This window comes from Aquila chrysaetos, chromosome 11 (assembly GCF_900496995.4).
Source record: "Aquila chrysaetos chrysaetos chromosome 11, bAquChr1.4, whole genome shotgun sequence".
In the NCBI taxonomy this organism is placed as follows: domain Eukaryota; kingdom Metazoa; phylum Chordata; class Aves; order Accipitriformes; family Accipitridae; genus Aquila; species Aquila chrysaetos.
Window position 1 is genome coordinate 20,937,558 of NC_044014.1, and position 27,211 is coordinate 20,964,768.

General features: G+C 41.0%; 2 protein-coding genes across 4 annotated transcripts in view; one reads left to right on the plus strand and one right to left on the minus strand.

The window, feature by feature from the left end:
- Window positions 1-27,211, plus strand: part of LOC115348064 (V-set and transmembrane domain-containing protein 4-like) — a 95,095-nt gene that overhangs the window by 61,166 nt on the left and 6,718 nt on the right. Inside the window, exon 1 of one of the 2 annotated variants that reach the window (XM_030030033.2) lies at window positions 25,589-26,008. The exons of the other annotated variant lie outside the window; for it this stretch is intronic. The gene's annotated coding sequence lies outside the window, so the exon portion shown is untranslated. Of the gene's footprint in view, window positions 1-25,588; window positions 26,009-27,211 lie in introns of those variants that run through there. 2 annotated transcript variants of the gene reach the window in all.
- Window positions 1-27,211, minus strand: part of WDFY4 (WDFY family member 4) — a 145,875-nt gene that overhangs the window by 10,613 nt on the left and 108,051 nt on the right. For both annotated transcript variants that reach the window (XM_041127201.1, XM_030030029.2), the window contains exons 48-57: window positions 21,026-21,068; window positions 20,097-20,216; window positions 19,407-19,524; window positions 18,594-18,703; window positions 13,194-13,347; window positions 11,502-11,593; window positions 4,961-5,173; window positions 4,276-4,420; window positions 3,260-3,417; window positions 1,400-1,558 (exon numbers count right to left, since the gene is read on the minus strand). In XM_041127201.1, the coding sequence (XP_040983135.1) occupies window positions 1,400-1,558; window positions 3,260-3,417; window positions 4,276-4,420; window positions 4,961-5,173; window positions 11,502-11,593; window positions 13,194-13,347; window positions 18,594-18,703; window positions 19,407-19,524; window positions 20,097-20,216; window positions 21,026-21,068 (1,312 nt within the window). The remainder of the gene's footprint in view (window positions 1-1,399; window positions 1,559-3,259; window positions 3,418-4,275; window positions 4,421-4,960; window positions 5,174-11,501; window positions 11,594-13,193; window positions 13,348-18,593; window positions 18,704-19,406; window positions 19,525-20,096; window positions 20,217-21,025; window positions 21,069-27,211) is intronic.

Sequence of the window (27,211 nt, forward strand, 5' to 3'; positions counted from 1 at the left end):
CTTTGTGGACTTTGGCTAATACCAGATTAATCACAGTGGAACACATCAGCAAAGCTGATTTTAGATTGTTAAAGAGAAAGGCATTATATTGGAGAAAAAAAGACAGCCTCTTCAAACAGTTGCCTGAAACTTAAACTGACCCCCTGACTGGTATAATTTTGATGTTGATGAAGATTAATGCTTATGCTTTTCTCTACTGCTATTTCTTCCATTTCTATGTCCATGTCCTGGTTTGGAATAATAACCAGCTGGATTAAAAGGTCATCACTGAAGATCTTGTCTAATATTTCTGGCTTCTCAAGCAGGAAACATCATAAACCACAGAAGAGACACTGCTCTAAACACAGTTTCCCCCCTAATTTCAACACACAAGAATTTCAGATAAATGAAGATCTAAATACTTCTCTGGCATCCCAAAAGACATTGAAGTTTTCACATCAATTAATGACAAATAAAATATGTTTTGGCTCAGGGTATGGAAAGCACTGAAATATAATCTGAATATTCCTCCAGAGCAAATGAACAGAAGAAGCTTCTAGCACTTGGAGACCTTGCTGATCAGTGAACCCTTTATTAGTTTGCCTGAAAGTAGCAGAGCATTTTCTGTCTCTTGCTTTCTTAGGGGAAAAGGGTCCCATGCTGCCTTTCAGATATGATAGAGGTGTACTCTAGCTTTACTTGTAAAGTTGAGAACTCACCATAGCTGAACCACACAAATCTTGAATGAGAATTCACTTTTGTAAATGAAATAGTATTTATACAGCTGTTTGATGACTATAGATGAGCTCCGAATCAACAACCACTAAAGGACTTTGGACAATGAGGACACAAACTATATCATTTTTATTGAATGCATCCCTACCTCATGGAGTGACAGATAAACCTTTTATGTTCTGAATTTAGGTTGAGAGAAAAGAATTGAGAAATTTGCCTAGCTGAGCCTTCATCTCCATCAGCTAAGTTCTCAGGGTGTTTTGGATATCCTATCCATTACTGTAGCAGCCCTAAAAGAACTATAAGCATCTCCAGGTGATACTGTTTTTTGAAAATAATCCAAGGGTTGGCTGCACTTCAAGTAAGAAGACCATATGCCTTATCTTCACTGTTTCTTTGATTGTGATAAACTTTGGAAATGCTACCAAACATAAAAAAAACAAAAAAAAAAAACAAAAACAAAAAACCAAAAAACAAGCAGAGTTTATAACTGTAAGCTGTGAGTTTAAGGCATATTATCAGCTCCTGACCTGATAACAGGCTGTCACATGATACTGATGATTATTGGGTTTTTTCTCCCTTCTTCATTCACCTAAAGTTGTTTCCTCTGCCAGTCATCTGAGAGAAAGAAACTAATCTTTTAATTTTCATTAAGTTTCTATAGCAAAAGAGCCACAGTACTGACCTGTCTCAAGTTTAGACATTTCACTTTGTCCTTGACCAAGGAAAGTTCCCAGACACACACAACTGAGCTTGTTCCAGATGTGATTATGGTAGTTGCTGAAGGACACACAGCGCAGAGGCACTTTCCCCAGTCCGCCATGCACTCAAATGTAGTCACGTTCTGTGCAAGAAAGCAGCTTTAAGTCAAATGCTCATCTGGCAATACCATGCATTTGTTAATACCAAATGGTAGACTCAATTTTCAGAACTGAACCTCCATCTCTTTAAATCCAGGTAAGAAAAGCTCATCTTAACCACTCTGCGCTCACAGCACAGCTGCATAATATGTACATGCAAAGGCTGTGTCTGCACACAGCTGTGGCTGCATGCAGCTGTGCCATCCTCCAGGGGCCAAGCAGGAAGGCTGGGCAAAGGTCAGTGTCTTAAGTCTTAGGAGACCCGAGTCCCAATCCCTCTTGTGCCACAGACTTCCTACATAACTTAAGGCAAGCTCATTCTGCCACCGTATAGTGACAGAATGCAAACATTCACTGTAGATTAAAAAGAAAGCTCAGGCTGTGATGGCCACTGCTAACAGAGTTAGTGCCAGGCTCTGCAAACCTCCTCTTACTTGGATTGAAGAGACAAAAGCCAAAGCACTAAATTCCATTCTGTGCCAATGGCTCTGTTAGCAGCACCCAAACCAGTCTAAACCAAGGTCAGGTCTATTACACTTTGCTACAGTTACAATATAAACATCCTTCTGCTCACATTCTGCATTAGCTCTCTCCCACACCACGGAGACAACACTATGGTGCTAAAGATTCTGGTGGAGCTGGACAGCACAGCTACAAAAACCGTACCACAGACAGAACAAACATTTACCTATTCACAATGAGGACAAAAAGTTCTTTTAATGTCATGTCCAGAGGCACTGTTGACCCAGAGAGAACTCAAGTTGGACTCCTAACTACTTCTCACAGTGACTGTGTAATCACACTCACTATGCTCAGTGTCATTAGGCTCAGTGACACCCTGACTTTTGAAGAGACAAAACAAGTAATTTATACCTACAGCAGCACTATGAATTGCTAAGCACTGATTTTAATTGAAATCAATGGAGAAAACTCTCAATAATTTTATACAGTAAGCAGAAAGTAAAATACATCTCATGGCTTTTTCACTTCCATTGACTGCACGTATGTCTGTAAAAACATAATGATGTGTCTTGTACAAACACCCAAGTCAGTATCTTGCTGAATGATGTATTCTGCTATTCTGGTACCCAAGCTAACTCAGATGTCTTTGCATGTCATAACATTGTCCCAAACACACCCAAAAATCAGTGTGTTTGTGGTAGAGGAAGAAACTGGATCTGTCAAGTGCCCTAACAAGCTGTGTGATGACATAGACTGTTGATTTTTAACAGCAAAGAAGTAAGAGTATTACCTTTCTAGAATAGAAGACATTATTATTTTGAATGAATGCACTGGGCTAAGCTTGGGAGCCAGAGGGGAATAGACAGATGGTCTTATCTTAATTCCAGCAGAAAGTTCTGCACAATGAAATTCTAATCAGTGGCCAGGAGACCTTGTATTGTCCTTACAACCTATGAAATGGGGTTTCTCCTTCATTTTGATGGACAACACAGTCACTGGAAGGAAAGCTTGAGATAATTTAGAGGGGAAATGCCACATTTTTGAGCCTTGTAGAATGACTTTGTACTCTGTTGGGCTATCCAACCTGAGATTCCTCAAGAAGCTTGACTGTACAGCATCCTCTGAAATCAGCTCCCTAACAGCCTCTGAAATGGGTGCCCAAACTAGCCAAAGACCACATCATATCATTCATTTCTGGAATGCTTAGACTTTTTCTTATTTACCTTCTCAGACCCATAGTTGCCAAAGCAGCAGGTGAAGTCCTCAAATCCCCAGCAGAATGTTTTGCTCCAAAGAGGAGGCATCAAAACTTTATTTTTTTCGACAGCCAGAATGCCTTTCTCAGTATGAACAATATGCCCAATAGCTCCCTTGGGATAGTCTGACAAGACAGAGAACATATTTAATTCTGTTGTTTTTAGAGCACTTATGTTAACTTTCCTCCTTGCACAGCTTGTGTGGTGAGGCTGGCAAGTCCCACAACTGGGCTCAGTGCTGTGGCCAGGCCCACAGACAGAAATCCACTCTACAACTGAGATTCCAGACAGAATAGTGGAAACACTCCTCTCCAACGGACCACATAAATCCATGCAGAGGCAGTGACGTACTCCAAAGGAGGGGGTTTAACAGCTGTGTCATTAAGCTCCTTTTCATGCCATGCACTACAGAGGATGCTGGGCATGTCACCAACAGCCTCTGTAGTACAGCTATGGGAGCCCACTGTCCTCACAAAGATGTGTGATGTAAAGAACACCACTGTGGGATGAAAAAGTAGAAACACTGAAATTTCCAGACTTCTTTATGGTAAGAAAAGTAGCAGACCAAGAAAAAGATGAAGAAAAAGAAAAGATTTGAAGATTGAGAAGTGGGGAAAGACAAGCAGTATTTACTTTGCTGTTGAATATGAAAAGAGAGAATGTGAATGGGAAACAGTGAGCTTTATGTTTCAATTTAACATATCCAAAATGTAGAAGACAGAAAAGATTTAGGTGTCTTATAAAAAAAAATCTGTTCTGAACTCTACAACAGAAGTTTCAAGATTTCTCCTGAGTATTTGAGTGTTTTCAATGCCCATTCACAATACACACATACACAAATAACAATTGGCAGAAGGGATCTTGATTGCACCAACTCATACAAAGCTGTGTAGCTATTTCTGTCCTCTTGAAAATCCAGATTCACCCCATCCAAGAATTCTGTACTCATTAGCTCAGAAAATGGAGCACAGTCCCTGCAGCACCTTTTATTGTAACTGGTGAGAGTTTCAGATTTTGCAGGCTGCTCATAAAAGGAGGAAGAATTCCACTTGAGTGAAAGGACAGCACAGTCTCTCTTCCTGAACTTTTCCCTTGGGCATTCCTGGATGGATGTGGTTTCATGAAGAGCTAGAACAAAGGAATGGCATTGAAAAATTAATCTCTGTTTGCCAGATCATGCAGGAGAGACATCTGTTTACATCCTTAATCATAAACTCCAGTACTATCACACATGAACCTCTTCATTAAAATAAAATCTTACCCTTATTACATTTTCATCACACTACATCCTTTCCTCACAGAGATAGGAAGCTAATCCCAGCAATTCAGGAGAAGAGAGAAAAGTATAGGTGAGACTTTGAGCTGCTTTTATTTGACGGTACCCATTCCCAGACTAGTGGTTATTTGTGACTGTACTGAAGGAGCAGAATCAGATTTGATGCCATAGCTCTATGGCATACAACAGGAACAGCACGATTAGAAAGTGGAATCACACACGTGTGTGGGTGCATACTGATGTAGTACACCATCTGGAGAAGTCTATAGCCTGTCTTTCAGCAGATTTAAACCAGAAAATGTGTCTGATTTAAGTTTCTATTCTTGCTTTCCTGTTGAAATACTGCAAGATCAAAATAAATTATGCTTTCTACTCTCATGATAAAGTGGTACCTGCTTTGGTATCTGTCCAAAGTTGCTGATAAAACCCAGGATGGTGCTCTTAATCAGAGGATCTTTGATGTTGTTGAGGTCCATCTTGTCTCCATAGAAGTAAGGGTGATAGGTGTTAACTGCTTCCACCGCAGCTGAGCCTTGTTGCTTGTGGCCAAAAATCAGATCTATCCAGCAATGGAGGTGTGCACTGACATAGTCACTTTCCAGTGCCTAAAACCAAAAGAAAATTAATTAATTCAGTAGAGAGTATCCATTACAAATGCATTACCACTTCCAATCCCTGCTGGAGACTTAAATTCTCTACAAGTGAATCTTCAGACTTTCAGTTCCTCCAGTGCCACCATTCTCAGCACATCCTCACAAAATGTGAACAGACATGAAAGGTGAATTCCCACAGGAAAAGGACGGACAGAGTGCGGCATGCTTGACTTAATAGACTCCAGGAGCAATATCCTCAGAGACAACACAGGCAGGTTCCACAAAGCAAATTGCAAGCACTCCACAGATCTTAGCACATCCTCCAGCTTCCAGCACACATTAAAGCCTGGGTTATCATGTCTTCAACAATACTGTTACTGACACAAGATGGTTTAAATGAGCAAAACATTTGTTAGGATTTGGTACCACCACTTTGCTCTATAGGAAAACCACAGGTAAATTTCTGTTTGTAGAAATATGCCTTAGTTATGAATCACATGGAGTAGCAGAGACGTTATTTGAAAAGATACATATAAACATAGATTGGAAAGGGAGATGACTAGAAGAGGGGCTTTAAGCTGGGTCTGAAGGATACAGCATGGGAGGCTGAATGCCATGAAACAGCAAAGAGAATGTAGAGCTTGTAGCGAAATGGCAACGGGTGCTGCAAGCCAAGAGAGGCAAGGGGTTTTGCAATAGCAGAGTTGGGGTGCAGTGAGGCAGCTGTATGACAGAAGCTTCAAGACTGACTTGGTTTGATCAACAAACATTTTGCTACCCTCGTAGGGCACCACCAAATTTCCTCATCCTGGAAAAACTTGGAGTCTGAACTTTTTTCCCTGAAATGGTTAACTTTGATTAGATTTGCCACCCATAGTGACAGGTGTGTGGATTAATGGGACCAGAAAAAAAAAATTACTACTGGAGAAGACGGGGAGAGATGCTACAAGGCAATACATTCACCCCAACATGGGCACCCTAGAAAGCTCAATATAATCGTAGTGGAAAACTTGTGCTTGGAAGACCCAGACAGCAAGTTCATAAGCAGTAGAAACAAGTCTGAGTTGAACCTTTGCCCATCTCCAGGTTAGCCAGCCTTACCCATGAGGCTTCACTAAATGCTTCTGCCCCTGCCATCACCTGCTTCACCAAATTTTTGTGCATTCCCAAACGGCCTTGCCCAATGATTCAAGCAGCAGTGTTAAGCATTATTAAAAATACTTTCCTATCTCCAAATCATTTGACTGTGCAATACTCCCTGATGCTCAGTTAAAGGTCTCCCAAGCAGACCATCCCACCCAAAGCACAGCAGAAATAAACAAGCTAATGGGATCCAGAACAATGGCTCATTTCACAGAGCAGACAGTTAGCCCAGTGCAGCTGGTTTAAATGACCCTGCCCACAGCTATAATGATCACAGGGCAGCTCAGAGAACAAGTATGGCATACAATCTGTCCCCTGCAAACAACAGGAAAACACTTATGAACAGACTCAGAACTCATCCTCATTAATAAAAGCAGTTAGTCCATGAATTACAAACTGTAAATTTTGCCTGGCATCACTGCCAGAGCAAAACAAAGCAACCAACAGAGCTGCAACTGTGCAGCCTCTCAGTATTTCACTGAGCACTATGACAAGCCCAGCCAGGAACGGAGAACTTGTGGTCTAAGTAGGAAGTAAATAAATTTCTTTAGTATACTAGATTCCTAACTTATTAAACATGAAACAGGGAGCTACTCAGAGTTTTATGTCAAGAACAAATCTTTGCTCTCATATTCTTTAAAGCAGTAGCCAAACCTCAGAACAGTGTTGACCTGGATCTGTTTAATGCACCAAACTCACTGTGAAGGCTCCTAAAAACGACCATGATACCGGTAACAAGTACAGCCAGTCTTGTGGATGATTTCAGAGGAGACAGAGACCCTCATGTTTCAGAATTCAAGATCTCTAACTCTTCACTTCAGGGTTAGATGAACTTTCCCAGGCAGGCTAATCAACTTTCCACAGTAAGATTTCTTGCACTCTCCTGTGTAACAGCTAGTACTAGCCATGGTTGGAGATAGAATATTGCACTGACTGTACATTAGGTCTGATCAGGTCTGGCAAATCATTAAGAACACGAGTCTATAAACATGATCTTTCATTTGCTAAATTGCTCCTATTTGAGATTTGAATTAATTTGTAAAAGTTGTGTGGCTTTATCAGCTGTGCCAATGTTATCAACTAGTGCAGCTCAGTGGAAGCAGGTCTGTAGAACAGAACAGATGGTAGAGAGGGCCCAGTATCCACATTATGTGCACTGTGGGGGCTTTACTTCAAACTAGATCTAGTCTGCTCCCACAGGCTGAATGCCACCAGCATCTGGAGTGCACAACTGGAGTGCAGTTTTTGGTTTCGTTTAATCCCAAACAAATCTAGTTCACACAATCTGAGATCAGTCTACAATGAGAGCAAAACCATGCCATGCAGGGATGATTGATAGATTCATTTCCAAACTGCACCCTTACTCCAAAGTACAAGGCAAAAGCAGATGTTCCCCATTGTATCTAAGTACCTTCATAGTGCTCACCATTACACAAGCAGTAAGGAGCACAGCTCAGTACTTTCCACTCCAGACAAACCACAGTGTAAGAGACAGCATTTCTAACTATGTTCTTCCTTAAAAAACATCAGCATAAAATTGCAGCAGCTTTCAGGCATCCATGGATTTCTGTCTGTAGCACCTCTGTTAGGGAAGGACAGTGTTGTCTTTCCCATGTTTGGTAAACTGGAGAACAGAAACTAAGCACCTTGGAAGGTCACAGAGGGAGCATGAGATAGAGCAGAGAAAGGAACCAGAGAGCCCCCAAACCTCCATGTCTTCACTGGAGTCACTGGAGAACACCAGGGAACTGTTGCATGTTTGACCTCAGTGGCCAAAACCTATTTGCAGTGGGTAGCACTCAGTTGCTTCCCTGCCAGGAAAGGAATTGGGCACTCCCTAGGCTCAACTCTTCATTTTAGCAAGGACTGTACTTCAAGTAGCAAGCCTGCAGTGCACACAACACTTACATAACGATCTCCTTCCTCGTAGTAGATGTATCATCGTGTGGTTACAGGCACTGACAAAAACTCAGGTCTCTCTTCCCTTCCACTGCCTTTCAGTGTGACTAGAGCTCTGAGCCTCTAAATCACTCTCTAGGCAGCTTCAGAGATGTCTGACTCAGTAATACCTAATATTGTGTATATACAGGAGCTTAAGCAGTCTGAACACGGCTCTTAATCTCTCTGCATCTCAGTTCCTTGGCAAAAACATTCTCTCCTTATCCCCTCAAGCTAACAGGTTGCAAATAGGCAGGGGACAGAGTTTAGCTGAAAAAAATAGAAGCTAGTTCTGGGGGAAATTCAGACACTGAATAGTGTTTTCTTTCCAAATCAGAACAAAAAGCCCAACTCTCAAGTTTTCTCATGCATTAAAATCTGCCCCCCACCCAGTTCTAAATTTGGAAAAACTACATCCTTTTATCTTACTAATAATGAAGTTATATACCATACAATACAATACTAGTTATAACAGCTACATCATAAAATCAAGTATTTTCAGTTCAGCCTGTAATCTAATATAAACATTGCAATGAAAAGATCGTTTTGATAACAAAGACAGAAAGTTGAAATAATTTATTGAGACACTTTCTTGTTACTACTGACACACTCCCATTTCAACCTGACTAGTTTTCTGGTGAAAAGCTTTTCCGTACACTTTTTTTCCAGGCAGGTCTACTCGCTGTGTGCTTGTCAGCCCAATAATACTGGGCTGTGATCCAAGTTATACAGGTAACTGCCACAGAAATGAAGATTGAAGAAATGAAGAAAAAGAACAAGAAGATTAATGTAGCTTCTGTAAAGGGCCTGATTAGTCACTGAATATGCTGTAAATTCAATGTACTGGCTTAGGTTACTAAACTGTGTGGCAGCACACCATTGAGTCAAGCTACTAGGCATGGAGACACTTGAGACCTGCTAATAATAGTAAGCAGCTATTTTCCACACCACATGACTTGGAATATCATTAATTCACAAGCTTTTATGTATTGAGGCAGGATTCTGGGGCAAAAAGTGGTACATGACTACTTTCAATTACATTTTCAAAATGATTGAAAATAACATTTTTAATAAGTATGTACAAAAGTTATCAATTTCAAAATAGGTAAAGTAACAAGATAGATATCTAACAACTTTTAAATATTTTTTAGCATTACTGTTCTGACACAGATTTGAAGTGAAGTGTTCAGGTCATGAATTCACAATAGAGGCTAAAGGAAGCCTCTTAATTAAACCAAAAAATGAAATATCTCACTATATACTCAACAGCCCTAAAAAAGAAACAAAGGTAGGACTACTGCACAAAAAAGTAGGCAAGTACAGGCTTAGATCACATCCATGTTCACTCACAAGAGTAATCTAAGCACATGTGAATGAATCCAGAGTTGAACAGGCTCACTCTCAGAGTTATTCACAAGCCAAAGTGTTTGCAGCATCAGGAACCTATAGACACAGCATGGGATGCAGGTGCTACAAAGCACTGACTTGTCTTTGGAATATAAAGTTTTAACAACAATTAATTCTTCACAAGATATGCAAATGATGCACACTACCAGGAGCCTGTTCTCTTCAAACTGGGTTAATAGAAGAAAAATTTCTTCAGGATGGATTCACAGTCCATAGATCAGCTTATAAAGGATTTTTTTGTTTGTTTTTTAAACATGGATAAAAATGGCATTGCCAAACATGGGCCTAAGGCTAGATTACTAACAGCACCCAGGTGGCTGCAGGGAGAAGGAGATGTAAGAAGAGGCCAGAACAAATAAATCACATGTGTAGAGTCTCAAAAGGGAAAGGAGAGACACTTTAGGTATGAGGAGTGGAACCATACAGAAATTCAAAATATAAGGGCATGGGGAAGGAGATTTGTATGCAATACCAGACAATGAAGATGGTGCCCTTCCATTTGTACTGACTTGAAACAAGGTATCAGCACATCAGAAAGAATGAGATGAATGTTCAAGAGAATGCCCATGAAAAGTACGTAAATGGTTTAGTAGTATGGACAATCACAAAAAGTATGGACTCTGAATGCAGCACAGAAGTACAAAGCAAGGGACATGAAAGTAATGGTAAGTTAGTGGGAGCATGGTGGTTGCTGTCAATAGTTAAGAAACAGTGGAGAAAAGAATATTTACAAGACAAGAGTATGAGACATGTTTTTCAAAACTCGAACAAAAAGTTAAGTCAGTCAGTAAGGAGGTCAGAGACAGGATTTAAACCAGCATTTGGAGAGGTCAGCTGAGGAAAGGCTTATCTGGAGATATCAAAATAGAGAAAATACATGTATCCACAGGTTTGGATACAATCACCTAGAGAGATTATAGAGAATGAAAGCTGAACCGCCAAGGGCAGGACCTGCATAGCATAGGAGAGGTGAGAAGAACCCACTGAGGCAGAAACTGAAGGTACACATAACAAATTAGGATGATGCAATGCCTTGAAGATCATGGGCTATTTGTTTAGTCCCACCAATGCTAACATATAATCATCACACTTCTTGTACATAGCAACAATCTGCACACACTCACAAATACAGATTGACTCCTTTTGCCAGAAGAAATCTCATGAGGTAATGCAGGGGCATTATAGTACAGCCCATTACCTTTTTAGCTCTAATAAAAAGAAAGACCTGCACCAAGATATTCTGTTGCAAAGTCTGTGTTCAGTGCAACAACCCTCATACAGAATTGCCTTTGCACTCACTGCTACATAGCAGGCAACATCATACAGAAGTTAAGACTTTCTAACTATTAATAGATAGCACTAATTGTAGTAAGTCTCAGGACCTTAAAGCTATTTGCTTTCAAATTGCCAAGGCTGACTCCATTAAAGGCAGGAAATCACATTACGTTTCCCCACCCCCCACCCCAAATAAAAAAGCAATTGTAGTCCTGGCATGACTCAGAGGTGGAGGTAGATAGTTTAAATAAACACACAGCTGGTTAGCAACAACATGGAACTGTATGCATATAAATGCCATGTGCATGCATTAGGTTATGGTCACATATATTTATGGGCTGATAGGTCCATGCTATGGACCTAGATACAAACCTCACCTGGTCTGGAAAGCTGGCCTTGATTCAGGCTGAATTGTTAGGCAGACAAGTAGATATGCAAAGTTCAGAACCCACATGAACTCTGCAAAGGTGGCATGCATTTGTATCTTAACATTTTGGTTTGTGACTCTGGTCTTCAGAGTTTCATTTTCTGTGGGACCCAGTTCAGCATTTTGTCACAAATCTTGATATTCACTGACCTGTCTGTGCAGGAGAATGAATTTATGGGGGTCCCCATCTGCCCAAGGAGGAAGCTGCACATCTCCCAACACTGTTCCATCCTGCATGCAGCCTGCAGGAATTACAAAAGGAGAAATAAAACCAAGAATCACACACACTGCAAATAGGAACACCTTTTCCAAAACACTGAATTCAAAGGAAATTGAGGTGATTTTCACAGATGCAGTTTCAGGTTCTACATCAAGTATAGCTTCATAGAACACTGCAGAACCAATTTCTCCTGGGATTTCTGATTCAGTAATAAAGTACTGAGAAGATGTTCTAGTAACTGTTGCTAATGCAGTAAAAATATGCATGTCCTCAGCACAAAACGTTTTAGCACAGACTGCAAACTTAGACAAGACAAACCTGTTGGCATAACTCTTTTTATACATAATCCTGTGGGCCTAACTGCCAGATATTCCTACTAAAGCAGCCACTGAGAGGGATTTTGTTCTCAAGTCCTTTGCAATCTGATTCCTTTCAGAAGGTGAGCATATGTTCTTAAATCAGAGCACAGTGTTGCGTAACTGGATGAATTAAAATCTAAGTTGAGGCTCAGGTCTGGGACTGCAAGTTTCCTTACAGTGTAGCGGTGAACAAATTCAGTTTCTTGGCTTTGCCTATTGTAAAATCTTCCTGTATATTTGCTCTCCATTGGCAAGATTCTTGTGTCTTTTTTAGGTCCCTCCACTTAATTCCGCTCAGGTCAGTCTCTGGATCTTGATTTCAGCCAGGCTCTGTTTCTTGGCCTCCTCTCAGGATGAAACTAACCCAATTCTTCCTTATCTTTTCACAATCTTCTAACATCTTTTCCCCATTCTGCTCTTTTCTTAGCATGTCTCATTTCACTGAGATCTTAAATACAATTATAGCTAGACCTCAATACCATGGATTAAGTTGCCTTTGCTGTCACCAATTTAGGATGATTCTTAAGGTGTTTCTCCTCTGCTTTAACTGTTAACCAACCTGTGTCCACTACAGAAAGCAGCTCTCCATTGCAAATGCAATGAATTTCCTGTAAAGTGAAGTGAATCAGGACTGCCACGCCTATTTCTGAACACTGTTTTTTCTGGATTCTCTCTGACCCTCCATCACTGACGCAGAAAGGTCTAGAGAAAGTGTACATTCAGAAGGGATTATGATGCTGCTTGAGGCCAGGGACAATATATGAAGTTCATGTGAATTGTGCAGAACCTTTCAAGATGATAGTGAGAACATTTGGCAACTTTAATCACTAGAGACATGAGATTTAAAATAACACCTTTTACCAACACCATTTAAACAACTGATCCGTCTCCAAAAGTCAAATTAATATATTGTTCATAGCCACAAAGATGTGATTATACAGACCAGATTTTCAAAAGCAGCCGACTAGACTGCTTATATCAAAATCCTCCTTTGTCTGACAAAATGTGTAGTTCCTTTGCACAGTAACTAATAGGAACTACAATCCCTTCTGAGCTGCGAACTTGGTTCTTCCGATATCATTCAGGTATCAGAAGCTTGTATTCTTGTAGCTGTATTTTAACAAAAATTGATCTCTCATCACTAGAAAGCCTCAACAGTCTGCATAGTCCAGGGACCAGTTCTCAACATGTGATCTGGATCTTTTCCCTTGGCAGGGTGCTGAGGAGTGGAAGGAGAGCACTGAAGTCCCTTCTAGAACTTACCAAGTTCAAAGTTATTTGCATTAGTTAGGAACTCTGGCAAGTAGAAGAATTCAGGGATGAGTTCCCTGACATCACTCATGTTGTCCCTTGATGCTGATTCCCACGTGCTCTTTACACTGTGAAACATCCTGTCTGCAACATCAAAACTCCCGCCCTGTGAAATGGACACAGACAAAAAGACTGCAGCGTGAATATTCTGTTAAATAAAAAGCAGATGCAGATTCTTAGCCAATTCTGCAATAACCACCTTATCACATGTTTGATATCTCAAGATCTGTCCCAGCTCGATTTACTGTGATATTATATTAGGGGCTAACTTAGTCCTGATTTGTAGATATGTAGTTGAGAATACCATAAAGCTTGGAGACTTAGCATAGCTTGCAGTAACACAGAGGCAAGCAGAAATGATCATGTGCAGCTTGAGAATATCGGCATACCCATTATTAATGGTTCTGAAGGCAATTCATTCCTTTCATACCAAAGTGATTTGCAAGCAGTGGACACAACTTCAGTGTTTTCACTTCAGTTGTGACCCAAATAGTCGTGAACAATCTTATGTGCAATTCTCCTGAGAAAAACCTTTGGGGTAGGGGGGGTACCACTGAAATAACATTCATCAGATCCAGGCAAACAGGAAAGGCCCAGTGGGCAGGAGCCTGCAGGGACTGTTCATTCCTTATGGGAAGGAGGGACAGCATAAAGAGGGGAAGAAAGGAAGAATGTCTAGGTCCTAAGCTTAACTGGTGTGCAAGGAAGGAGAAACAAACTACATCACATCCTGAGAGCATTTGAACATGTTTAGTTTAATGAGAGTCAAACACTAGACAAAAGCAGCCTTAGTAGCCCAGGACATCGTCCTGAACTAAGGCCTCAAGAAGAAAGAAAAAAAAAACCACCACAAACAACCATAAATAAATCACTCACTCAATGAAGGGTATATGCCTTACATTGGAACCATATTTCATACAGAATTTTCTAATGGGATTTCAGATACTGTATGCATTTGTGAAAATCTGGGTTCACCTTTACATAGGGATCCCTACATCGACCATGAAAGGATTTATTTTAACATAAAATTTCTACAATAATGGGAATAACCAAATAGAAATCAGGTTTTGGAGATCATCTGAATGAGCTTGTCAGAAAAAAACAAGCTGTTTCAGAAGAAAGCTAACTTTTTAACTCTATAAAGTGACAGAACCAAATTGTTTCTCACTACCTAGTTCAGGTGCTGGCAACAGTATAGCTGTCCAGCTGCAGCATGCTCCCAGGCTAATATAGGCATTTCTCATTGCGGTTAATTAATTTGGATTATATGTCATGGGACATAACACCACATCCCACTGCCAGGGCTCAAGAGAGATTATCAGAGATAGAACAAGTATCTTTAAATAGTTTTGCAGTGCAGTGAAAATGTATGAATGATTGTTCATCCTCAACCATTCAATCTTCAAAGCTGCTTCACTAGGCAAAAAGAATAAGCCAGCGGGTTTGCAGAGTGAAGACACTAAAACCCAGAGGTGGTGCAAGAGTCAATCTGTTAATGAATATGAGATGCAGTCAGGTTCTGTCTATGGCTGACCTCTTGCGAAAACTTTATAGCTTTTGGTTAGTTTTCTCTCTGCCTGTAGACCGTTGCATGTGCCAGATGAGGAGGATGCTGCCCTTCTGCACAATAACAGTCAGCTGAAGCTTTGACTTGCAATCTGTTAAATAGGAAAATAACATCTAAGCATCCTCATGCTGTAAGGGTGGGATCCCACTCCCATGGACCAGATGAACCCTGGGCAGCAGTTCCCACATTGGTTACTGATGGTAAGAACCACAGCCCTTTTGACCCGCTGAGTACCTGCACACTTATGATGCAACTCCTTTGGATCTACAAACTCTGCTAAGACTGGGAACTGCAAGTAAAAAAATAACTTTTGCCATATCTTTTGTTAGGGAAAAACTACCCTCATGGATAAGCTATCAAAACACAGAAGTCAATAAACCCTAAGTTCTGAAGCCACATCTCTTTGCTTGTCCTTTGAGATAGACTCCCACCAAAAGCCAACACATATTCCAGATGGAAAGACCCTTGTTTCCCTTGAGGTCAATTCTGACCAGGCTTTTGGTCCAGCCTCATCTCTAAATGACAGCATAGTTCTGCTTTATCTCCTTGTCCTTCTTCGTTACACCGCTGAGAGTTGTGAATCCTTCCCACACCCACTCAAGGGACTGAATGAAAAAGTGGCTAATCACATGAGTAAGCCTAGCTGGAGTTAATCTGATGCACAAGGTCATCTTGTTCTTGATCATTATTAGGCAGGGACCCTTGGAGTCAAATTCAAATTGAAATTAAAACAGAGTAGAAGAAGGGCTATAAATAAATCAACAGCTAACAAGTATCTCATTGAAGCATATTAAAGGGCTTTGTATATTTAATCTGCACACAGTGTGCTGTGTCTGGTGGTGATTGATGCTTTTTCATCTTTTTTTGCAGCTTTTATGAGAGCTGATGGTAATCTCCTGAGAAACAATATGATTTGTAATAAAAAGATTACCTGTATTAAATAAAAATAATATATACATAGGAAATGCTGTTAGCGCGACAAATCTGGTTAAAGATATTACCACCACGAAAAAATGTGATTTTTTCCCTGGCTGTCTAATTCATTTTAGGGAAAAGTAATATCTTTAAAACTTAAGCCTGTATTATTTATAAAGGAAGCAATAACTGATTTTCCCATTTCCTATATTAATAAATTTATTTGCATATATTTATATCAGAATTAATGAGTTTTCTCTCTCTATGAATGCAAAAACTGCACTGAAAGGGAAAAAGAGAATCAAGAATTGCTTTATGCCTTTAGATTGCAAGTCAACATGAACTCTTACGGCTTTTCTATAGCTAGACACAGTAAGTCTCTGTTTTATTTCCTTTCAGTAGAAGCCTTACACTGTCATCAGGAATACTGGAAAAATTTGCTTTTTAAAACTACAGTTCAGCAGGGTATAGAAAGAAGAAAGAAACTAGTCAAAAGTGATGTCTAGAGAGAAGTTAGAACTTCCCATGTTTATAAAACTAAGTATCAGTGATCCTTGGTGGTGCTTTAAACCCAAAGACCTCAAAGTGTTTGTAAGAGATGCTCGTGAAGGTGCAAAGACTTACCACACACCCAGAGATGCTAAGAAGTAATTACCTGCAGACAGTGCTTAAATGACTGCTGAAGAGTCAGTGACACGATGGAGAGTAAGAACCGTATTCTCTATAAGTACCTTTGAGAGGCAAATGCCAGGAAAGAAGATCAGCCTGCTAGCTGAAATGCAACAGTGGGATAAGAATAAAAGGGGATAAAAGCTGAGTTGAACCAAAAGCAAGTCTCACTAATCATTGAGGGCATGGGATCCTAAAATGAGTTTCCAGTGAAGACACTAAACACAGAAACCTTTGCTGCCTTTTTGTGGTGCTAAGAAAAATCCTGAAAGGAAATCCAGGAGGTACTTGACTAAGGTGAAGTGGAAGGTACCATCCAACACCTGTCTGATGAGCCAGTTTTTCATCCATTCCAGTACAATATGCAAAGCACATACACACTTTTCTCCAGAGTTAGATCTTGATACACTTAAATAAAATGTGAAATAATAAGGTTTTGTAAACTCCTGTACAGTTCCCTTACTAAAGGCAATGTTTCCTCACTGCCTTCTTCTGTAGTCAGGTGCAAATCAATTCTTCAACTTGAGAAACAGGATGTTATGCCAACATCAATTTTTCACAAGGGGTGCACCCAAGTTGTTGCATCTCATTGTCATGTACATTCAGACTGGCAATTTGCAGTTATAAGCATAGCTTTTCCACTTTTTAAGATGCTGACAAGCTCCCAACTCAGCACCCTTCCAAGGTCTTAAGTTTGGGAGTACTCCTTTTCCAACCTCCTCTTGATTTGATCATACAGTTCTCAGGTCTGCTGTTTGCCTGACTGCCTCTCAGAGCAATTCCTAAGCCACTATAAGACTAGTCACCTGGGGAAAATGACAGCGATGACCTCAGCTGAACATGCAGCAACATAAGAGCAAAGGAATGAGAATGGAAGAAGTTCAACAGTTTCAGTGGATCCACACCCAGACAAAATTTTGAGTGTTTCAGATCTCAGCAGCCTATGAAGATAACTATCCCCACAAAAATGCTAATCACACTTTAACAGAGCTGCAAAGCAGCTACTCAGACTGGGAACTTGTTATGCGTGAAAAGTGTGCCAGTGAGATGCAGCAGCCTTTGTTGTTTACAACAAGAAACAACTGCTCCACAGTCATTCATGACTGCAGCTAACATATGGCTCACAGAGTGCGATGGTAACCATTGCCTCAGGTGGTTCACTAACCCATCAGCTACTGCTGGTAACAGCTGATATCATAGGGCTTATTACTTAATTAGCACAGAGCTTTATTTGTAGTAGTTCATTTGAAAAAAAAAAAATAGAAAAAGAAAAATAAAAAAGACCAGCACAACAGCAAAGCACTTGGAAAACTGCAGGAGGCATGGCCAGCCCTCAGCACAGTCTCTGAGTGTGGAATATTCTGGCCTAGCAGTCTCCCTCACATTGCTTTATAACAATAGCTAGATTTTAGCAAGACACTCCTTAAAAAATACACTTTTGAGGACCTGTCCTCCTAGCAGACCCTGCTACAGCCCAAGTGTCTGTGCTTGTGCATCACCAACTGCCTGCTGAAGAGGGCAGTCAGGAAATTTGGTGTCCTTGTATGCTGACCAGCTGGGAAAGGTAAGCACAAAGTTCAGTTTCCATGAAATTCAATTCCATGGTGAGTGCTTTTGGCACCATAAAACAGTGTCAAGTTCAGAACAAGCTAAAACAAAATACTCCTTCTGGAGCACTGGATGTAGTCTCACCCCACTTCTCCTTCTGGGAGCTGATCCCATGATCCCTATTGTTTCCCACCCACCAGAACCTGTGCGTCCTCATTTGGCCCAGGAATGCTCTTTATGCCACCATAGCCAGCTGCAAGTGCTTGCCTGTAGCCGCATTACTGTATGGGCACCTGGGCTTAGAATACCTACCATGAAAGTCTCATCTGTCCCAAAGTCAGAAGCTTATGTTCAGACAGATAGTGAAACATTGTCTAGGTGTTTACATGCCTCAGTTCTCACAAAATGCATCACAGGACCAAAACGAAATAATCCTTCTCCCTCAGAAAAAAACAAGATCATCAGGCATCAATCATGCTCCCATTAAGATGTTTTCACCGAATTCAATAGACATAGATATAGCCTTCAGTGAGTCCAGAGTCCACATATACAGAAAATGTCGAAAGAATTAATCCCCCTTCATTACACAGCCACTATAATGTGCTACATGGTTCATAACGAGGTGTACGAGGGAAGCTATTTTGCCCCCTTACCTGCAGAGAACAGAAGGTCTGGGTAAATGGCTCCATTCGGACCAGGTAAGATGCCACTATAATTGCTGATGAATAGTGAGTACAGTAATGGCACTGGGCTGACAGGTCTCCTGGAAATTGAACACAAATCTGATTCCAGTGCAAAATATCATGATTTCAAGCCCATAGTGTCCAGTTACCGCAGCACAACTAAATAGGAAGCATCTTTAAAGCAGATGTGTTCAAGGATCTGTGAGCAAAAGCACACCTTGCATATTTGCATTGAATGTGCAGTTACTATCATCTCTATATGTTGGTGGTTTTTTTCCTTCCACATTTCATTTTCTGAAGAATAAGGCCTTTAACTTTCCAGACCATCCCTTTCCCCATTAGTACCAAAAAAGGTCTTGATCTCCAGAGGTCAACAGCCTCAATGTTCTGTTTCCTTTTCTTAAAGTAGCTGTTAGCTAAGCTGTGTGCAGCAGTCTTCTACATGCAGCTTAGCTAACAAACAAGACTAATGTGTGCAGCTTAGCTAACAGCGCAGTCTTTTCTAGGGAACATTGCTTTTGCTGTAGCATCTCTTCCTGCCCAAGGGATGAGAACAGAATGCAGCAGTACAAGGCACATAAGGCAGTGCTTGCAGGAGTAATTTCTCTTTGAATCCTCAACCAGTTTGTATCCAGAAGCGAGAGGACCTCCTTGGCATGGTGCTTCCCTTAGCCGCAGCTCTGGAAAGTTTTTGGGTGACATTTTCCAAGGGATTCACCAGAATCCCCAAAGGCCTGAGGGGACTCAAGCCTCTGCTGTCTGTTAGTGTCCTAAAACACTCACCCTCACTCTTCTCTACCTCATTGTAGCGCTGGATGAACTTGCGTTTCCTCTCCACAGTCTGTGCTCCCATGGGCTTTGACAGGTCCCGAAATGTATGAGGATTAGTAAGGTTTAGAGTCTGAAAAGCAAAACCAGCAAAGATGTAGATTTTTAGATCCCTGAGTCTTAGACATCATGAATAGCTCAGTGACACTGGACAGCAGCAAGGCTGTGTTGGAAGTTTCACCTATACAAGAAGGTCACAGATTCAGTACTAAAATACCCATCTCCAGAACTGGGATGGGACTTGAAAAGAGAGTGGCAGCATGTGCCACTGAAAGGGTAGCATGTACAAGGATCTTCACAAATAAAGGACCTGGCAGGTTGCAAATGGCTCTCAAGACTTTTCTGTCCAAACCTCTTTGTCAGGGGCCAGAGAAGCCTGTCCCTGACTATCTGCTGAGCTGATGTAGCCTGCCCTTAATTAGGGATGTATTTAACAGATGTTCATCCACCTTTCTGAGACAGAACATTATCCTCAGCATGCTGATTTGAAGATAAGGCTAATCTATAAAGAATCAGTACAGTTCAAATGAACTATCTCAAATTTTGAACCCTTGGTCTAGACCCATTTTCTTCAATGGCATCATTCAACAAACCTTTGTATGGTTGCTATCGTAGAAAGTACAGAATGCTGCAGCGAGCACTGACCTCTGAGTGATAGTCAGCGAGGACCCATGGAAACACAGGATACTGCATGTAATCATTGTAGCTGCGGCCAGCCAATGTGTTCAGGTACATGAGGTAATCAAAATTGCTGATCTCCCTTTTCTGCCGGGAAAGGAAACAAGCATTAAAATCTCCTAACTCCACCCCTGAAAACCATGCCTCAAAGGCACCCTCAGAGCCCTGTGGTTCCCAGGTCCACCAGGACAAGAATTTTAAATAGTGTAATCAATCATCCATTGCCATTCAGATCAGCACAATATCTCTTATACAACAACCCATTCAACAGAATCTTTCTTCATTCTGGCTCTTCTTCAGACAGGCCATTTGCATTTGTCTATAATCATGCAGTGCTTTTATGCTGTATTTGCATAACAGAGCACCTTTTTCCAATTTAAAAGTGAGCCAAATGCATGCAATCTGTATATTGGAAAATCCTGGACAACTGCCTGTACAGAAAAGGCTGCACAAAGTGCTACATATAAACAAGAAGGTATAGATTTCTTCAGTGTGTCTTAGGTCACCCAGATCAGGGGTACAGGAAAGTTAATGCATCTCTCAGCTAAGCAAAACTTCTGGGAAAATGAGAGGTGCATTGAGTTAGATGGACAGGTGATCTGTGAACAGTCATTCAGCTGGGTGGCTCTCTTTGGTCTCAGTTTAAAAATGTGCATAAAATCACACTTAATCTGCCAGACAGTAGCACCATATGTTTCACAGCAGGAGGAGCAAAACCTCTGCAATAACCAGATGTAAATACTCTGCTCCTCTTGAGAATAACCTCACCTTCAGCAGCAAGAGAACAGCTTAGGCCTTGAAGTACATACCTACACACACACACATATCTGTGTCCAGACACACAGACAGGTGCTGAAATTCTTCGCTTAACCAGGTGAAGCCAAGATTTAGCTTACCTGCCACTTCTGGAGCATTGTCTTTTCCCCTCCTGAGTGTTTCCTGTATGGAACAAACATTTGATTGAAATGGCCTGCTTCAGAGCAATAAAAGAAAGTCAACACCTTAACATCTGTGCTCCCTGTGTGCCCCCTGTTCTCATCCCGCAGAAATGAGAGAACATCAAGACTAGAAGAATGTTGAATTTTCATGATTGACCAAGTAATTCAAAAATCAGAGTGTCATCAGTTAGGTTAGTGCAGCACAATACAAATTTCATTACTGCTTTCATTTGGACTGAAGGCTCTGCCTGGTGAACAGGGATGGCCTAGCTTCAGATGGCTGATGAATTTATCACTGTCAGTCACTCTCCCTATGACATGCTGACTCTCCCTAAGCTACTTGCCAGTCTTCTCCTGAATGAAGTTCCACTTAAAGTATGATATTTAATAAAGAAAAAAGAAGGAAGTAGGGTGGTGGTGCTAAGGATGGATTCTGTTTGCCTTAAGAAATTGCTGCAAACTGCCATGGTGGTGCCATATGGTAAACTGCAAGAATTCAGAAGCTGACTCACAGGCAGGGAAGATGCCCCTGCAGCAGAGGCAGATGGACAGCTGGGGACAGCAACCTCCTCAGCTGTTCCAAGCTAAGCCACACTGCTAATCAGTCTGTGCTCCTGGTCTCATCCCATTGTTGAGCTAGAGTGCTAGTGACAGGTACCATTAAGGCTGTCTGTTTCTATTCTGAAGCCTTATTCTCAAAGGCTTATGCTTTTCTGAAGCACTCTGAAAACACTGACTTGAAAACAGAGGTGTCTTGGTCTCCATATCAAAGATGATATTTTTGCACAAAGCACTTTGAATCTAATGTAGTCCTTAAAAAGTGGGTTGCCATTTTTATGATTTTTTTTAAAGTAATAGACTAAATATGGTTTTTCCACTTTGTTCTCAAAATGCAACTTTTTCTGAAACTTTAAATAAGAAACAAATCAGCTGAAGACAGGTTCTAAACAGGGTTATTGACTTGAAAATGTGAAAGGGTCAAAGGTTCTGAGCAAACTAAAGTCACATTTCAACTACACTGAACTAGAAGGTGTCTCAGTATCTGAAGGCCATGGACTTGCTCTTGTCAATTCCTAGAGACCAACCTCAGACAAGTGACAGCTTCTGGATTAAAGAAACTTTCAATCTGCCAAAGTAAACAGGGTTACTGATATGATACGATATAACTGTAGTAGGAGATGCTTTTCCCTTTGAGTGTACAACTTTAAACTAATCCTAAGGTGCCAGGTCAGAGACAGGACTACTAACTTCCCGAAGAGTAAGGAAATCAGTTCAGCCATAGATTATAAAACTGCTACAGTAATAACTAGCTGCTATTTTGCATTCTTGTGCTCTGTATTGGATCACACTAGAAATCCACAAAGCTAGGCTTAAAGCAGCCTCAGAGATCTAAATAAAACACCAGAATGGTCTATGATCATTACAGTTTTATTGAATTTGCAGTATTAAATTCTTGTAAACTACCTCTCATGATTATGAATCATTATTTTACTGCCTATTCACTCCTGGACCAGTTAATAGTGTACATAAAGGAAAAACACTATGGTTTACTCAACACAGTATTTTATTGCTTGCTTAGGCACTCTTTTCAGAGAAAAGTGTGTATCTGAGGGAAGGATTTTGTATTGCCTAAGGAATAACCTATACCATGAACAAACATGAAACCCAGGACCAATTCTAGCACATGGTCTACAACTCTCAAGCTTTGTTTAGTTCTCCTGCTAAGCATATGAAACCTAACAATGATAGGCTATGTTTATAGAAACCAGGCAACACAAAAAGGTGTAGTTCATTTCTGATATGGGAAAATAGGATCTTCACTCTTTGTCCTAAAAGAATGAATAGATTATATGATGGTCTAATTTACACAATGTAAATCAGAAGAAAGTCCATTGACTAGAGTAGAGTTATGGTGGCTTTCCACTCCCAGTTTGAGCCACATGTGGCTCAAGGATGTAGGAATTCTAAAGTAGAAAACGGGTATCATGAGCACTTACCCTTTACAATTCAGCCCTCTCGCACTATATGTAGATTTCACAGAGTTTTGCCCCACTGGCCTTTGTAAGGTCTCCAACAGACATTCGGAACTCAGAGAGAGTATCTCAAAGGGACGGAACAGGATCAGGATGCCTGGCATTATTTGAAGTGTGGTTGGATTAGGGTATTTGTCACAGAGGGATCAAGTTAGGTTCTTCCCTTTCCAAAGGGGCAGACTCACTCACTAAAACTGCCCAGGTCTATTTTGGATTTATGGCTGAGTTAGAAAGCAGGGGATCATGTAATGTACAAACAAACCTGCTCAATCCATCAGTCCTCCAACATTTAAAGTGGGAGCTTTATAAAATACTATACACAGGACTAAACTGGGCCAGTCTGTGTGTATGTTATGCAAATATACATATGTTGACTTGGGGGTGCCATGACCCTCTAGTGGAACTCTTGCTTTGCTTGTCACAAGCCCTAACAGCTAATAAGGACTCTACAAGGGTCAAAACAATCCTCTCTGCTGACTTTGGAAGCCGTTATATAACTCAAAGAGGTCAATGAGTTCACCACGTCATGAAAATATGCAAGGCTAAATGTAGTCACTCCTCTGTTAAAGCCATCCTTCTGGGTTTTGGGGGACCAGGCAGGATGCTGCCTCCAAGTCCCCAGAGATCTGGAATTCTGCATTCTCCCTTGTCGACTTGCAGGGGCTCAGAACAAGAATCGCATTACAGGCAGCTCAAGCCTGTTCCTCCCTTCTCCTTGGTAATCAATCAGCATTCCTCCAGCCAACACCTCTCTAGCCAGCACAGCAAAAGCTCAAAGTAGATCAACTGCAGCTATCCAACTGCAGTAAGTGCATTTAAAAATAAATAAATAATCAAAGGCTGGTTTGAAAAAGAAACAGTAGAAGTGCTTTATAGATATAAATAACTAAACTTCAAGAGGGGGTGAAGTTATGTGAAGTCAAGAGAAGTACCTACACATCTATCTATATCTAAATCTATAAGGTATTTGTAGGACACTAGCCATGGCAGAATCTAAGCATGATGTATACTAATGATGATCCACCTTTGGCTACACTATACATAAGTGATTTATTAATCCCTCTTCCATTAACATCAGACTATGATCTCACTCTTGTGATAGCCAGTGCTCTCCATTTGCTAGAGACAGGTGGACCTCAACCCATTTGGAGATTCATTGCAGATGAGATAATCTCAAAGGATAAGATTTTGCCCCCACTGAAATGAATACAAAAATTCCAATAAACTTAATGGGTTCTTAAACTTTGCAAAGCTGCTTTCATTTTCTTTTTGTCTTCCATCCTCCAGACTTCTTAAGTCTGCAAAACAGTGCCAAGGATCTCCTAAAACCACTTTTCCTAAAGAATCTTTGCAATTACCAAGAATATTGTAAGGAAAATCCCCTTCCTGGTAAGCCACAACCTCAGTCCAAGTCCTACTATTAAAAGAGGAAATAAGATGCCAAAAGGAATGCCAGCTTTCCCTGTGAAACAATCAAGTCTCTCTCAAACTCAGAAAAGTGTTAGGTTAGACTACTTTAGAATAAAGGTACAGCATCTTCCTTGTTTGATTGTACCAGTTTACCTTCTGGGGATTCTTAGTCTGTGCTCAAAGAATAGAAATATAATACAAAATTTATGAATAAGTTTAATATTAAAGTAGGGCTCCTTGAAGTAGGATGTCTTGAAAGGGCTAGGGTGGGAGAAAGGAATCTCCCTCATTTATGGAACACTGTTTGCACCTGTTCACAGGCTTAAACCAGACAAAGGAATGACATTTCCACTGCAGAAATGCTGCACCCAGGCACACTTTAGGTCATAAAGAAAAACATCAAGTAAATTCAATTAATTTGTTGAGGTGAGCAGAATGCAATCTCCAACCCTGGAATCAGGCAAGCACATCAACATTATCAGATTCTTTATGCCAATAATATCCCGGACCCATTATCAGCAAGAGAGGGACTTCAATGTTGCATCTCCCGTGAACAATACTTACCACAAAACACACAGCTATTTCTCTTTCATGGTTCTTTTTTTCCAGATACTATTTTGAAATTATTGCAACCAGTTACTAAAAGCTTGAGCTTGTTAGCCCCAGTCACAGAGACAAATTCCAGTATATTCACATGCTACAAAGGGAAATTGTTGTACCAACTGCAGTTTTGAAGGGTCACAGATAGATGAATATAAGCCGTAGCTCACATCCTCTCTGCTGCGCTGCTGAATGAGCCTTCCCTCCTGTGTCCATATCTGTCTGACCTGGCATGTGCTAAAGATGGCATCACAAATGTTGTGAGTTTTAACACACACATACAAGTATCTCACACTGTGTTACATCCAAGTAAAATGAAATAGCCAAATGACTAAAATGGACAGTTAAGGCAACGTTAGAAGCTGACGAACAGCTTCTAACGAGGTCCAGATGCTTTTTCTTTCTGCATAATTTGAAATCTAACATTTGCAGGCACTGCATGCCGTTTAGTTCTTTTCCCTCCAGCTTGAACTTGCATGCTGGAACCAAACATTATGCTAATGATCTCTAAGGACCTAGCATTGCTGTTGCTTAGGAACAAAAGTTTCACAGGCTGTGGAAAGAGAATTGAATAGAAAGACCCTGAAGCTGGGGAAGTCCTTTTCACTGTTTCTCCTCCTCCCCGCACATTCACATACACAAGTTTCTTGAAGGGCTGCTATTTTCCATCAAGGAAGTACAATTCAGAATTTGCAGGACTGTGAAAAGGAAATTGTCCTGTGCTCCCTGCTCGTGGGTTTATTTACAGACTGAAAGACTAAATCATTACTCAAAGACGAGTAGACAGAGGACAACTGCACAGTAACAGACCATGAAGGCTCATCCTACACTACTGAAAAAAACCAAGCAGCTTTTGACGTCTATACCTCGCCTTCTCAGTCTTCCTAGCTGCTAGCCGGTAAGATCTTATGCAGGGGGGCAGTCTGGCAGAACTGTTAAGATGAAACAATATTTTCATTTATTTTTGGTGGGTCTTGGTTTTATAAGTGACCTTGCACTCAGTGATAGCACAGTGGCTCTGAAGTGATCTAGAAAAGCAAGAAAATTAAGGAAGAAAACCTCTCTCTGCCTATTTGCTCATGGCAGGATTTAGTCTAAACCTGCCTGTTCACATGAGACTGCATTTAAGATAGTGAATTAATCTCTCTTCCACAACAGATTGTATCCAACAACAAAGAAATGGTAACAGGCTTGTAAGCAGGAAAATAAAAACCTACCCTAGCTGGAACTGCTTGGCTTCATGCAAAATCATTCACTGTACAAATGCTGTTTTTAAGCTTTATATGAAAGTATTTCCATAGAGCTATTCCATGGGTGAATTAGAACATGTCACGTCACTGCTTTCCTGCCACCAGAGAGGTGCAGGGCATGCGTAGCTCCGCTGGGCTTGGCAGGCCTGCTCTGCAATACGCAGACTTCCAGGAGGAAAGACAGAGGAAACTTTTCTCACAGACTAGTTCAAGATGGGGTTAAGATGGTTCTGTGCAGCTTTGGGTGCAGTGAAGCAACCTATAGAATGAAAAGAACAGGCAGAACCACAGAGGACAAGGTCCTGAAACACCCAGACAGTGTCACAGGCAGAATGCCTGTTCTGCTTCTACCAGCCCTATGCTGAGAAAGGAAGAAGGGTCAGGCAGAAGAGACTGCATCAGCAGGGTCGAAATCTGTATTCTTCTAGCATCAGATCTCCTTCTTAAGACAGGCTTAAGCTACAAGGAGTCATGACTGGGCCCTGTGCAAGTGCTTAAGTGCAGATAAGGAGTAATCTCCAATCCTTCCTTGCCTCAGGGAGACGCTGACAGCCCTAGTCCTGATGCTCAAGGTCTGTTCCCTCCCTGCAGCTCCCAGCAACACAGAGCACCACAGACAGCATGATGCCCTTAACACATTTTCTATCAATTTCTGTATCAGGTCAGCCTCAAAGCTCTGGGCCTGTGAAACACTCTTAAAGCTCTGGGGTTAGCCCTGGGCTTTCAAAAGCCCAATCCAGACAAAAGATTTTACCAAGCGTGGATAAAAAGGGAAAGAGTTTTCTAGTTAAGATACTCTTTAGCAAGACCTTATACACACAGAAAAGCAGCATCCCACCCCTGGGCAAAGG